This window comes from Ruditapes philippinarum, unplaced genomic scaffold (assembly GCF_026571515.1).
Source record: "Ruditapes philippinarum isolate M1 unplaced genomic scaffold, ASM2657151v2 ctg403_1_1_1_1, whole genome shotgun sequence".
Classification (NCBI taxonomy): domain Eukaryota; kingdom Metazoa; phylum Mollusca; class Bivalvia; order Venerida; family Veneridae; genus Ruditapes; species Ruditapes philippinarum.
The window spans coordinates 201,486-215,603 of NW_026855774.1; the positions used below are offsets into that span (position 1 = coordinate 201,486).

The 14,118-nt window shown below is 32.5% G+C and overlaps 2 protein-coding genes across 3 annotated transcripts in view; one reads left to right on the top strand and one right to left on the bottom strand.

Annotated features, from left to right (window-relative positions):
- Nucleotides 1–2,683, top strand: part of LOC132744321 (cytoplasmic dynein 2 heavy chain 1-like) — a 78,991-nt gene extending 76,308 nt beyond the window's left edge. The window contains exon 75 of the mRNA XM_060732997.1: nt 1,759–2,683. Within this exon, the coding sequence (XP_060588980.1) occupies nt 1,759–1,920 (162 nt within the window). The 3' untranslated portion in view covers nt 1,921–2,683. The remainder of the gene's footprint in view (nt 1–1,758) is intronic.
- Nucleotides 2,684–8,353: 5,670 nt separating this feature from the next.
- The window catches only part of LOC132744332 (iduronate 2-sulfatase-like), a 30,196-nt gene continuing 24,431 nt past the window's right edge, over nt 8,354–14,118 (bottom strand). For both annotated transcript variants that reach the window (XM_060733014.1, XM_060733013.1), the window contains exons 2-3: nt 11,816–12,002; nt 8,354–10,920 (exon numbers count right to left, since the gene is read on the bottom strand). In XM_060733014.1, the coding sequence (XP_060588997.1) occupies nt 10,123–10,920; nt 11,816–12,002 (985 nt within the window). In that variant the 3' untranslated portion in view covers nt 8,354–10,122. The remainder of the gene's footprint in view (nt 10,921–11,815; nt 12,003–14,118) is intronic.

Consider the following 14,118-nt stretch of genomic DNA (forward strand, 5'->3'; position numbering starts at 1 on the left):
AAATATCTTCTTTTCAAAAACACATAAGAGGTAGAGCTTAGATATTTGGCATGAAACATCTTCTAGTGAGTGTCTACCAAGTTTGTTCAAATAAAAGCCCTGGGGTCAAAATTGGCCCCGCCCCAGGGGGTCATTGATTTTCCCTATATGCATATAGTAAAACTTAAAAATCTTCTTTTAAAGAACACAAAGAGCTAGAGCTAAGATATTTAGCATGAAACATGTTCTAATGGGTGTCTACCAAGTTTGTTCAAATAAAAGCCCTGGGGTCAAAATTGGCCCCGCCCCAGGGGGTCATTGATTTTCCCTATATGCATATAGTAAAAACTTAAAAAATCTTCTTTTAAAGAACTCAAAGAGCTATGGCTTTTTAAGATATTGAGCATCAAACATGTTCTAATAGGTGTCTACCAAGTTTGTTCAAATAAAAGCCCTGGGGTCAAAATTGGCCCCGCCCCAGGGGGTCATTGATTTTCCCTATATGCATATAGTAAAAACTTAAAAAATCTTCTTTTAAAGATCTAAAAGAGTTAGAGCTAAGATATTTAGCATGAAACATGTTCTAATAAGTGTCTACCAAGTTTGTTCAAATAAAAGCCCTGGGGTTAAAATTGGCCCCGCCCCGGGGGGTCATTGATTTTCCCTATATGCATATAGTAACAACTTAAAAAAAAATCTTCTTTTAAAGAAATCAAAGAGCTATGGCTAAGATATTTAGCATCAAACATGTTCTAATAGGTGTCTACCAAGTTTGTTCAAATAAAAGCCCTGGGGTCAAAATTGGCCCCGCCCCAGGGGGTCATTGATTTTCCCTATATGCATATATTAAAAACTTAAAAAATCTTCTTTTAAAGATCCAAAAGAGTTAGAGCTAAGATATTTAGCATGAAACATGTTCTAATAAGTGTCTACCAAGTTTGTTCAAATAAAAGCCCTGGGGTTAAAATTGGCCCCGCCCCGGGGGGTCATTGATTTTCCCTATATGCATATTTAAGTAAAACCTTAAAAAATCTTCTTTTAAAGAAATCAAAGAGCTATGGCTAAGATATTTAGCATCAAACATGTTCTAATAGGTGTCTACCAAGTTTGTTCAAATAAAAGCCCTGGGGTCAAAATTGGCACCGCCCCGGGGGTCATTGATTTTCCTTATATGTGTATAGCAAACTTAAAAAATCTTCTTTGAAAAAAACCCAAATAGCTAGAGTTAAGATATTAAGCATGAAACATCTTTTAGTGAGTGTCTACAAAGTTTGTTCAAATAAAAGACCTGGGGTCAAAATTGGCCCCGCCCCGGGGGTCATTGATTTTCTTTATATGTGTATAGCAAAAACTTAAAATCTTCTTTGAAAAAACCCTAATAGCTAGAGTTTAGATATTAAGCATGAAACATCTTCTAGTAAGTGTCTACAAAGTTTGTTCAAATAAAAGCCCTGGGGTCAAAACTGGCCCGGCCCCAGGGGTGTCATTGTTTTTAACTATATGTATATAGTAAAAACTTTAAAAAAATCTTCTTTTAAAAAGCCCAATGAGCTAGAGCTTAGATGTTCAGCATGAAACATCTTCTTATGGGTGTCTACCAAGATTGTGCAAATAAAAGCCCTTGGGTTAAATTGGCCCTGCAACGTTTGGGGGGGGGGGTTGGGGGGTGGGGGGGCCTATATACAGGTGAGCGACCTCAGGGCCATCATGGCCCTTTTGTTTAAAAGTGTAACTGCAAATTATTAATGAGCTTAATAAATGATATTTTGATAATTACAGGATGACACCCCTGATCCATACGGTATGGATGAGACAATCTCCATTCCTATTTACTACAGTGCAGATAGGGATCGTATTATAACCAAGCTGAACGTACCATGTGGGGGTAACAGATCTCAGTGGGTACAATGTGGAGCTGCCCTCTTCCTTAAAGCCCATTAAACATCATTAGGAAGATTAAATCATGCTGAAGTTCCAGGTCTTCTATGAGTGACTCACTTGACATTCTATAAAACTGAGGGAAAAGACCATTAGGTTTAGATTAAATTCTTTTTTTTTTTAAACCAAAAACCATGCGTTTTTATTTAGAATATTCAAATTTGAACATTGAGAAATGTTGGCAGTGATTTAAGACATAGTGTTGATTTATTGATTGACTTGTGATATTTATATATGAGATATAGTATTTAATTGTTAAATGATTGTTATATGTAGTTTCAGTGTTACAGTTTTGTTTCAAGTGTTTGTGATTTTAACTCTATTTCTATTTACATTGTGTGTGATAGGACTTATATTATGTCCTTCATGACATGACTTATGTCTGTTATTGGATATTACTGTGATATTTCTACAAGTGACTTTTTCCTGTCCGTCCATACTTAACTTTAATCTAAATTTAATTGATTTATATATATGACATAATTATTCATATAGATAAGAATTCATATTTTGTTTGTTATGTTGGCCTTTTGATTAATATAATTATATATTTATCTTACTGAATTTATAATCAAGTTATATGATTTTTTAAATTTTAATAATAATACTTTGTTTAAACACGCATGAAACACCTGGCATTGTAAATGATAAAGCAATCATGTAAAGACAACCTTTTCTTATAGTTTTACTGAAAAATATTTGAAGTGAAAAAAGTTAAAGAAAATAACAACGTAAATGTCATCAAACATGATATTCTTTTCTCTTTTTTTTAAATAAACATATCTTGACAATATATTGAGTGTTTGGTTTATCTTACATACAGTTTATTCAGAAAACAGATTGTTTAATGAGTTATTATTTAATTATTTTAAGTCCACCTACCTGAACTAACCACAACTGGTGTCATTATTAAAATAAGTTGTTAAAATAACGACATACGAGTATTAGGTTTTTAAGAGACACTTTTCAAAAAAAAAAAGGTGCAAGTATTGCCATGTATTTGGAAAATGATAACGTGCATTAAAGCTGAACTTTAGCCAACAGACTTCATAATGTAGAAACAACGATTTTCGTACATTTCACACATGCTTTACTTGAGATACAGAAATAGTATTTATGGTCTGAGGATGGTAGAATATTGTACATATGTTTGATGGGTGGATCGAACTCCAACAGAGCACATACCTTCAAGATTACATTTTCGTAAATTTCGACACAAACACTAATTATGTACTAAGCATTAAAACTTAATTGAACTATTTTCAAAAAGTCATCCGCTATTACAACCTGTACATTTTTTAGCTCGACTTTTCTATGAAAAGGGGAGCTATCCTACTCGCCCCGGCGTCGGCGTTGGCGTCACACCTTGGTTAAGTTTTTCGTACCACCCCACTTTATTTCAGAAGTATTACAAGTATGGCTTTGAAACTTACCATACTTGTTCACCATCATAACCTCCATCTACAGACAAGAGTACATAACTCTGTCAAGGTTTTTGACAGAATTATGGCCCTTTTTTGACTTAGAAAGTGTATTGAGCTTGGTTAAGTTTTTTGTACCACCTCACTTTATTTCAAAACCATTGGAGGTATTGCTTTGGAACTGACCATACTTGTTTACCATCACGACCTTCATCAACAGACAAGAGGACATAACTCTGTCAAGGTTTTTGACAGAATTATGCCCCTTTTTGACTTAGAAAATACATTGAATATGGGTAAAATCCACTTATTGCCTTAACCCTTTGAGATATTGCTTTGAAACTTTTAATGCTATTTCACATCATTACCCCCATCTGTACGCAAGAGAAGGTAACTCTGTCAAGGATTTGTTTTAAAAATTAAGGCCTTTTATCGACTTAGAATCTTGGTTAAGTTTTTAGTACCAGTCCACTTTTTGACTGAACTGTTTGAGATATTAATTTGAAAGTTGGAATACTTGTTTACAATCATGATTCCCAAACATGTCCAGGAGAAGGTAATTCTGTCAAAGATTTTATTTGAATTATGGCCCTTAACTGTCAATGTTTTGTATTATAAGGTAACTATAATACTTTCACATACAAAGTCAAATCTATATATTATGCTGATTGTACAAAAATATACTGCTTCCTTGGCATAGATTTCTTGAAAAATTATGTTATTATGTCATTTACCAAGGTGTTCTGAGTGACGTAAAAATACCTTATTCTCTCAAAGTGGGTTTAATACTATTAAATTTATTTAAGGCTCAACTCAGTTTTTTTTTCTTTCTTACCAGCCCTCTTTTGACTTAAACATTTCAAACTTTGCTGCAGTGTTCAAGGGTATCACACAATTCAGTAAAATAATTCTTCACTAAATATCTTAATGCTCATGGCCATTGTTCACTTTAAAAATACAGAGATTCTTGTATTGCCTTTTACTGCAAAAACTTTTTTTATTGGCAAGCAATAAAAAAGTCGAGCGCGCTGTCTTACGGACAGCTCTTGTTATTGTATTTATATAAAGTGTTATGAATGGATAAAATCGGTTATTAAATCGCAAAGGGCTTTCTTGTAAATACATGTAGTTAACGATTACATTCGCTGTAAAAAAAGGTTCGGCATCTTGAACAAGCCTGCCATAGTGTAGTATGAGGAAAACAGTAAGTGGAACCCAACCCACGACCACATGATTGAAAGATAGATAACATTACACATAATGAACATCCTGTAGCAGCTTGACAACGAAAACAAATGAAACGAATCATGTTTAAACATAAACTATTTATTTTTGAAACATTGTGAAAATATAAATTAAAACTAAATACATTTTGCAACTATTCTTGTATGACTAAATACTAAACATTGTAACAATAACATTTCAAATAAAAAAAGACTAATTACAGTCACTCGGTAGGCCTTAACAGCTTTACAGAAAGTATATGAAGAGGTTTACCTAGTTTAAAGGCACTTTTAAGAGTATGAACAACCTATTCGTAAAATGTTATCAAAATAAATTGTGAACTCAACCGTAGGATAACAATTTAATACATACTAGAGTTCTGGAAATTACGGAATTCCATAAACGACAGCCTACTGTTTACTGTCAACTGCCTACTGTCAACTGCTTACTGTCAACTGCCTACTGTCAACTGCTTACCTTCAACTGCTTAATGCTTAAAGCTACTGTTCATTGATAAATGCCAACTGTTACACCTGTCAAATACCCGATTAATTGCCTGAAAGTAAATGTTGGCTTTTTACGTACTTCTTCCATTGTGTTTATATGTTACAATGAGGCCGTTTGAAACAGTATTGGTAAAAGAATTACTCTGTATCATTTATGAAGACTTTGACTGAAACCTTACATTTATACATGTACATGTATAATTCTCGTTTTACTAAACAGAAAAACAAGTATATATCTTTGCAGGCATCTGGAACTTTTCCAAATCATAGACTTGTAAACTTTATTTGTATCATAGTTTGGGGACCTTTCTGCTGAAAATGTCTCAGAGTTAAATCGTATGCATATACATGCACAGTGCGTTTACTGGAGTGCAGGTATTAGTTACCCGCACTCCAGAGCATGTCCATTGATTGGCTCATTTTTGCTGGAGTTTACTTATTGTGACGACAAAGAAAAGAGAAACGCTACGCCCCCTCGTACAAATCAGAAAGCCTCGTGTTTCGATGCTTTTTCTATTACAAAAATGTTATCAAACCAAATATTACACGTTTTTTCTGTCATTAAATCTTGTTCGGTAATTTTGAGCTACCAAATATAACTGCTTGCTTAATTATTTATACATGTATATCCCTGTTCAAGCTTGTAAAAGACAGTCATTTAGATACATCTACCATATAACATGCATGTTATAATATTTGTTCATTAATTTAAATGATATTGACCTTACCCTATAACTATAGAGTTTAATGATATTTTTAAACGGAGGCCTTGTAATGTCATGAACGTCGTTGTTTTTACATTTTATTTACAGCATGTTGACTAACATGTCAATTATTGTGTTATTATTGGAAAAAGTCGATTCAAAATCATTGAAATATCTTTGAGTTACGCGGGCATTATTATTTAATACAAAGGAATGTTAGTATTTGTTTAACGATATAATGAACTGCGGTATCCTAAATTTGAGTCAATGTAATGCCTTCCGCATGTAATTTCTTAGTTTTTGCAGTATTGCCTGTGTTACTTTCTGATTTTTATAACTTATGATAAAGGCATTAAAACCACAGGATAGAAAACAGATTAATCAATATATTGCTGTACGGCCGTCTTTTTATTTCATTGTCTTAAGAAAAGAGTGTTTAGGTTAACTTGTAAAGCTGTTTTGAGGAAATATTCAGTAAACTTGTCAGCAATTGGAGCTTCAGATGTATTTCTTATGGAACTAATACTATAACGCAATATTCATCTTCCTAATACATATATGCATTTAAAATTGATGGACTAAGGCACTATTTAAATGTGGACAATGTTGAATATTGTTTTTTTCCAACTTGGTCATGTTAACAAACTTTGCTTTATGGTTAACATATTTATAACCAATTTCAATTTATTTTGTCATAATTTTGTTTTCCGGGTAGCAAAACATAAACAAAATTATAAGAAGATAATGATATTTTATTTGTAAAGAACTTTTTTATTTACAATTAAAACGAAAAAAACAAAATACACTTATTGATTATAACACCACATGAAACGTATGTTTTGTCACAATAATGAGACCAGTAAGCTAATATTTTCTTGTATACACCGTTATTTAAAAATAAAAATTAGGACACGCCTGTAAAAAATCAAAATCTGTGTAAAATATTTGTAAAGTTTCGGGGAAAGTAATTAATATCAAAGCAGAATTATAATTAAAAGTTCTGTTATGAATTATATAATTGTTATGAGATTATATTAATTTAAATATACTCTGCAATATAAAGTGATATACACGTTGTAAGAAATGTAACTTAAAAATGCTTCATATTATACCATAGAAGCTCTACACTATCACGATGTCTTAGAACTGTTTACCTTAGTTGTCAAACCTCTAGAACCCTGATACAAATAGTAATGACTTTCATTGGATGATTCTGGCAAATACTAGGGCAGATTTGCTCATTGGTTTTATTTGCGGTAATTGCAAAAAGAAATAGAAAACCAACATAAAAGTTCACTTTTAAGTATGTTCGTTAACAAGATAATTATAAAAATTATATAAAGGATGGATTTTAACCAAACACGTCAAAAAATATATTGTAACATTAACATGATCATTTTATCTATCAGAAATTTTTAAGTAAATTTAAATAGTTAAGAATCTATTATTTCTCAGAGTTGTTCAATAGCACAATTGAATTTAAACACTAGAATAACGATGGCTTTTCATAAAAGTAAAATAATCTGATCCAAACTGTAATTTATCACTTCATGTTTGCACTCTTTGTCATTGAAATATTGAACGTTTTTGCCAAGTTTGTTTTTGTTTATGCTTTCAGAAGGAAGGCGAGTTAAACTCGTATATAAGAACTAAAACATTTATGTAGTCCTTTTCCTCTTCCATTGTAATTTCAATATTTTCATACAGCTGTATTGGTTCTGTTATTTGTCTGTGAAGTCAATGAAAGTTTAGGCTGTTCCATTGGAATGTTTCTGTCAGATTTATCATCCTCTGTACTAGAATAAAATTGATTCTATAATTTAACTTCAAAGCACATATCTAATCAAGAGTGCAATCAACTTAACAAAAATGCATAACATAACATCTCATCTAAGGAATTACACATTTATAAGCTATTACTAACAGCCAATGAAAACTGAACCAAAATGATCTCGTAAATGAACTCACACATTTTTGATTATGAGAGAATGTTCAGCCTAAATTTCACCAGTGATTTCACCAGTATATTACAGATATTCTTCTAGAAATGTATTACATTGTCAAATAAAAGTTTAATAAACTATGAAATTCTAAATAAAATAAGGGAGTGTTGACATAATGGTCCAGATCTCCGCCTCTCAACCGAGGAATAGTGGGCTCAAGCCCGTACATTTTCATTGTTGAACACAGATTCTTTGTGAATAATTTATTATTAAGTTGATTTACCCTAAAATGAGTCCTATATTTGACAATTTATCAATCACCTGTGCAAGAGGCACGTGGAACCATTTCATAATATAATCAAAGCAGTGTGCAATGGTGGGACGTACACAAGTCATTGCAATGAATTCGAAATTACAAATTATTATAGGCTTAATTATAAAATAATCCTTTTTAATTTACTTACCATTGCTTTCCGCAAAGTTTACCTCAGCAGATTTTTTTCAACAAAATGGCGGGCGCACATGTGTGTACATTCGGAATACTTCTATTTGATCCATACATAGACTTAGACTGTCAATAAGTAGTTAGCAGTAGGCAGTGAGCAGTTGGCTGTCGTTTATGGAATTCCGTAGGAAATGGAATAAATGAACTGTCGAGCATATATAAACCTAAATATGCAAACTTAGTAAACAAGATGTTGTCCCAGAAAAAAGAGAAATAAAAAAAACAAGCTTTCTGGAATATTTGTAAAATATATAGACAGTTATACTTTCTGGTGTCAGAAAACCTACTTAAAGGATCTTCTCTAATCAAATAGAAAATAGATATAATGTATAGACAGCAGACGTACGGGAGATAGTCGGTGATCTTATAAATCTTCTCTCTACTTTGGGACGCCTTGTGGTAAAATATTGTAATAAAATCTGATCTATACACTAATGCTAACCAAATATAGTGTATTATTTATTACCTTAATTGTTATCATTTCTTTATATTGAGAACCTAAGTATAAAATTCCATATTAAGATATCCATCGCTGTAAACTGATATCACAGGGCTGGTGATATTACTGTAGTGATGTGTTATTTTATTTGACAGCAATGATGAATATACAATTTCATATATAATTCTACAGATGATTAAATTCCTCTAAAATGACTTTTATTTAGTAATTCAGTAATGGCAAAGAAATGACATGTAGTATAAATTAACTGAATATTTGATCATAAAAATAATTTTCTTCATGCGAAATTGAAGCGACATCTTGCTATTTTGGTCGTAGATGTCTTGAGTTTATCGTTAAAATAATTTGCTACAGTAATTTCCTGCCTTAGTAATGGTAAAACATGATGATCGCCTTGATACGATAATTGCAAGATACAAAAAGGGAGGTAATTTTAATATCGATCGGAAGCGATATCTTTAAGGCAGACGAAAAAACAATGCTGACCATTCGGAACGTCACAGACTGGTTAAAATGAATATAAAACCCTTATCACAGTCGAGATAGGAAAAAAGTTAGTATACATATAAAAGTTTGGCACATTTAAACAATAATACAATGAATGTTTTACATTTATCACAGATAACATTTAAAAGGACAAATACTCGGGTACAGAAATAGTCCAAAAGATAAATCAATCACAATAATCGTATCACAAATGTACTAATTTTATAACATTGGAGTTTTTATATAGACTTCTAATTCTTTCAAAGTACATGTAGTCAATGTAACATGCCATTTGAAAAATACAAAAGAAGAAGAAAAGTACGAAAATAAAGCATAAATGACTTCTCCTGACGAAATTAGTACACACTATTATTCGGTTTCAATTGATGGGCTTACAATCCTATTGAACATGTACAATCACATCCAAGGATAAAATATGGTAAGAAAAATGATCTTGACGAACTTTTCCATATTCTTCCAAAACGTCGGTGGAAATTCATTACGTTCGAAGTTCGATAGTTACGAAAACTTAACTTTAACATTTTCGACCTCTATCGACCTTAGGTTTTCCCAGGTGCCATTTGTTAATATAAAATGATTGAAAACATACACGGTTAAGACTTAGTATTTGTTGATGTAAACTTAAATCATCCATGACAAAGTTTTTACGTGTGGTCTGCTAACCCATCAAACTTTTGTGATTCCTTTGCTAGAAGTGATAAGAAGAAATATCCTTACTCGAAACCAAAGGAATCTGTACTATTTTTTACTGTAAACTTCTTTTTACAAGAAAACTCTGACAGGTACTCTGCAAGTTTGAACGATGTATGTCAGCATGCTACATTGTAGCAATATTTCAGTTGAAGTTTTATAACATTCATATTTTATTCTTTGATTAGACATGACTAAACCAGGCCACATTTCACAATTAATTTCTCATAAAGTGTGTAAACCTCTCATATATTAGCCTGCTGAGCAAACTTTGCCACCACGTCGGGGCTATATTTTACAAAAGGTTTCATACCCTCCGTAAGGGTCATAGTTTTGTTATAAGGTAATTTTCCACTCGGCTGTTTACTGTCCATGTGTTTAAGGCTAGCCCGAATCTGGTCCAAGGGAGGTAACTTAGACTCATTTAGGTGATATGGATCCGGACTATTTGTTGTGAGCCTTTGGCTACTCAAGGAATATTGGGTTTGAGTCCTTAACAAGGGTGACAGAGAGTTCGGTGGGGTAAACTTCCCGCCACTGACCGCTAATTTCGGCTTTTGTCTAGATTTACCATCAATGTATAATTTATGTGCAACCGATCCTTTCTTTATCCTGTCCTTATTGTATTGAAGATCCCTTTCTTTGTCACGCGACATTCTCTCTGGGTATGTTTTTGGTCGAACTGCAAGGCTTCCGGTGTTCTCCGTACCTTCTAACCAAACTATATCCTCGTGAATACTTTCATTAAGTCTATTTAGAACAGTTTGTTTATCTAAATAAGCCATTGGCCTGGTAGATGACCGTCGACTGCCAACAGAACTTTTTGTAGTCTGCCGTGAATCACTCCGGCTCTCTTGTATTGGCTTATTCTCTTTATTGTCTAGGCTTGCCCTCGCTTTAGGAATAGAAGTTCGAGTTCTTGCATTACGTTGTGGGTCCTGACGTGTTATAGATGTTCTTGCCCGTGCGGATTCTATATCACCTTTCACTGGATTAATGTTGATTGGCTCGAAATATATGTTGCCATGGTAACCACGCCATGCCTGAAAAGCAGCAACGAAGATGATATTGGAACATGATGACATCCTAAACAGAGTCATTAACATTACATATTCAAACTAAGATGAAGAAAATTTTCAATTTTTGTCATGAACAGTGGTGTCATTTTCTAGGTGTATTCTTAATTATACATTGATTTTAATAATCTATGCGGTCTATATGTGTAGACCTTTTGACTTAAATCGACTCTACTCTGATGTTATGGAAGTTACTTGTAATTAACCTTAGTTATTGTGTAATGATTTAACATAATGAATGTTCTATTAAGAATTTGGTGAAAATGGAAAAAATAAGCATACACTGCTATTCACAGAAAATAGAAAAGCCGTTTTACATTAACCTGTTGTCGGCATTATATTTGTACATTTAACATGATAACTTAATATATTTTGTCAAATACCTTTATTAAAGATCAATGTAATAGTTTAATGACACTCATTCAAATTGAATATTAATACACCATTTCATGTCAATAAAGTTATATATAAGCCCTTTTTGTGTCTATAGACGACATTAAATATTTCAAACGATATCCTTAATACATTAATGCGATATACTTTACTTAATGACCCGTGATGAAGATTTTATAGTTGTCGTTTTTAAAGCATATTATAGTAAAGATTTTTTATTTTCGTAAATATAAGAAAGAGAAAGAGGGCTCACTAAATAGTTTGCCACTAGTATTCTTATTTTCGCAGACATACTGTTTTTTCCATACGCCGGTTATGATTTTGACGGTTTTCATATCCGGGACAGTAATGGTATAGAGGTCATTTTAAAAAAGAAATTTTACTTGTAATTCATGTCGTCGTATAATCGTCTCCATTCACAACTCGAAATAATAAATAGCTAATGTGTATATACATATAAAGATTGTACCTTTAAGGGCTCCATTGGTAGGGGTTTATCTTGAGTGACGTAGAAGTATTTAGGTATCTGGGCTCCAAGCGTGATGGTGGCGTCACTCCCTCCGTCCTGTCTTACGCTAGTACATCTTGCCGACAGCAACGACATAGCTCGTCTGAACATTGCTTCACGAGATTCAAGTGCCAGGCGAGACGCATTTCTGAAGTAAAAGTACTGTAATATAGTTATTTGCTTAAATATTAATTTAATTTAGCAGAGCGGGTACCTCGTTGAGTAGCCTAAATGTTCTTAGTTTGACTGGATCTCATGCCATGAACGAACGATAATTTAAGTGTGCCAGTACCATACAGTACAAATGTTCATATAGTGTAAATCAGAGTTTACTACAATATACAGAATATTTCATATTTCGAGGACTCCTGTGTACCCAATAATGTTCATTATATGATTACACATGTGTACCCAGGTATGCTCATATTACAAATTTTGACACTAATGTTTATCAAATAATGTTCATTACATATTTCGACGACTCATCTTTACCCAGAATTGATGATTACATATTTCGACGACTCACGTGTATCTTATAACATATTTCTATTAGACTCATATGTACTAACAATGATCATATTACATAATATTATACAAATGTACAACAAATGTTTTACCCAGAAATATTTACGTGTACACAACAATGCTCAATACATATTTCAATGACTCGTATGAACAAAACAATGCTCAATACATATTTCAACGACTCATGTGTACATAACAAAGCTCATTACATATTTCAACGACTCATGTGAACATAACAAAGCTCAAAATATATTTCAACGACTCATGTGTACATAACAAAGCTCATTACATATTTCGACGACTCATGTGTACATAACAAAGCTCATTACATATTTCGACGACTCATGTGTACATAACAAAGCTCATTACATATTTCTACGACTCATGTGTACATAACAATGCTCATTACATATTTCAACGACTCATGTGTACACAACAATGCTCATTACATATTTCAACGACTCATGTGTACCCAACAATGCTCATTTAATATTTCAACGACTCATGTGTACCCAACAATGCTCATTTAATATTTCAACGACTCATGTGTACACAACAATGCTCATTTAATATTTCGACGACTCATGTGAACCCAATAATGCTCATTAAATATTTTAACGGCTCATGTGAACCCAATAATGCTTATTACATATTTTGACGACTCATGAGTACATAATAATGCTCATTTAATATTTCAACGACTCATGTGTACCCAACAATGCTCATTACATATTTCAACGACTCATGTGTACATAACAAAGCTCATTTAATATTTCAACGACTCATATGTGTACACAACAATTCTCATTACATATTTCAACGAATCATGTGCACACAACAATCCTCATTACATATTTTGACGACTAATGTGTACACACCAATACTCATTACATATTTCGACAACTCATGTGTACACAACAATCCTCATTACATATTTAATGACTCATGTGTACACAACAATCCTCATTACATATTTCGACGAATCATCTGTACACACCAATACTCATTACATATTTCGACGACTCATGTGTACACACCAATACTCATTACATATTTCGACGACTCATGTGTACACAACAATACTCATTACATATTTCGACGACTCATGTGTACACAACAATACTCATTACATATTTCAAAGACTCATGTGTACACAACAATACTCATTACATATTTTGACGACTCATGTGTACACTACAATACTCATTACATATTTCAATGACTCATGAGTACACAAAATGCTCATTTAATATTTCAACGACTCATGTGAACACAACAATGCTCATTACATATTTTGACGACTCATGTCTACACAATTAATGCTCATTAAATATTTCGACGACTCATGTGTACCCAGCAATGCTCATTGCATTATTTTTGACGATTATACACAGTAATGCTCATTACAAATTATAACAGATCATAATTACGAAATTAAACTGTGATGCTATAAGTGAATAATTAAATTCAATAAAAATCAATTAACTACATGTAGTTTATATTACATACGACCTTATTAAGAAATATTTATCAATAAAACATTGAATTATTAAGATAAGCATAAATGTCTGAAGTCAATCAGTGGTTTGGTTTAACATGTATAATATTTAAAGATTTGAGTCGCTTAGAGTGGACGATTAGCTAAATACTTTAATGTGAGATTAAAATAAATGAAAAGTAAATATGAAACAAGAACATAATAGGTTCATATTCAGCCTCACAGGAAATGAAAAGAAATA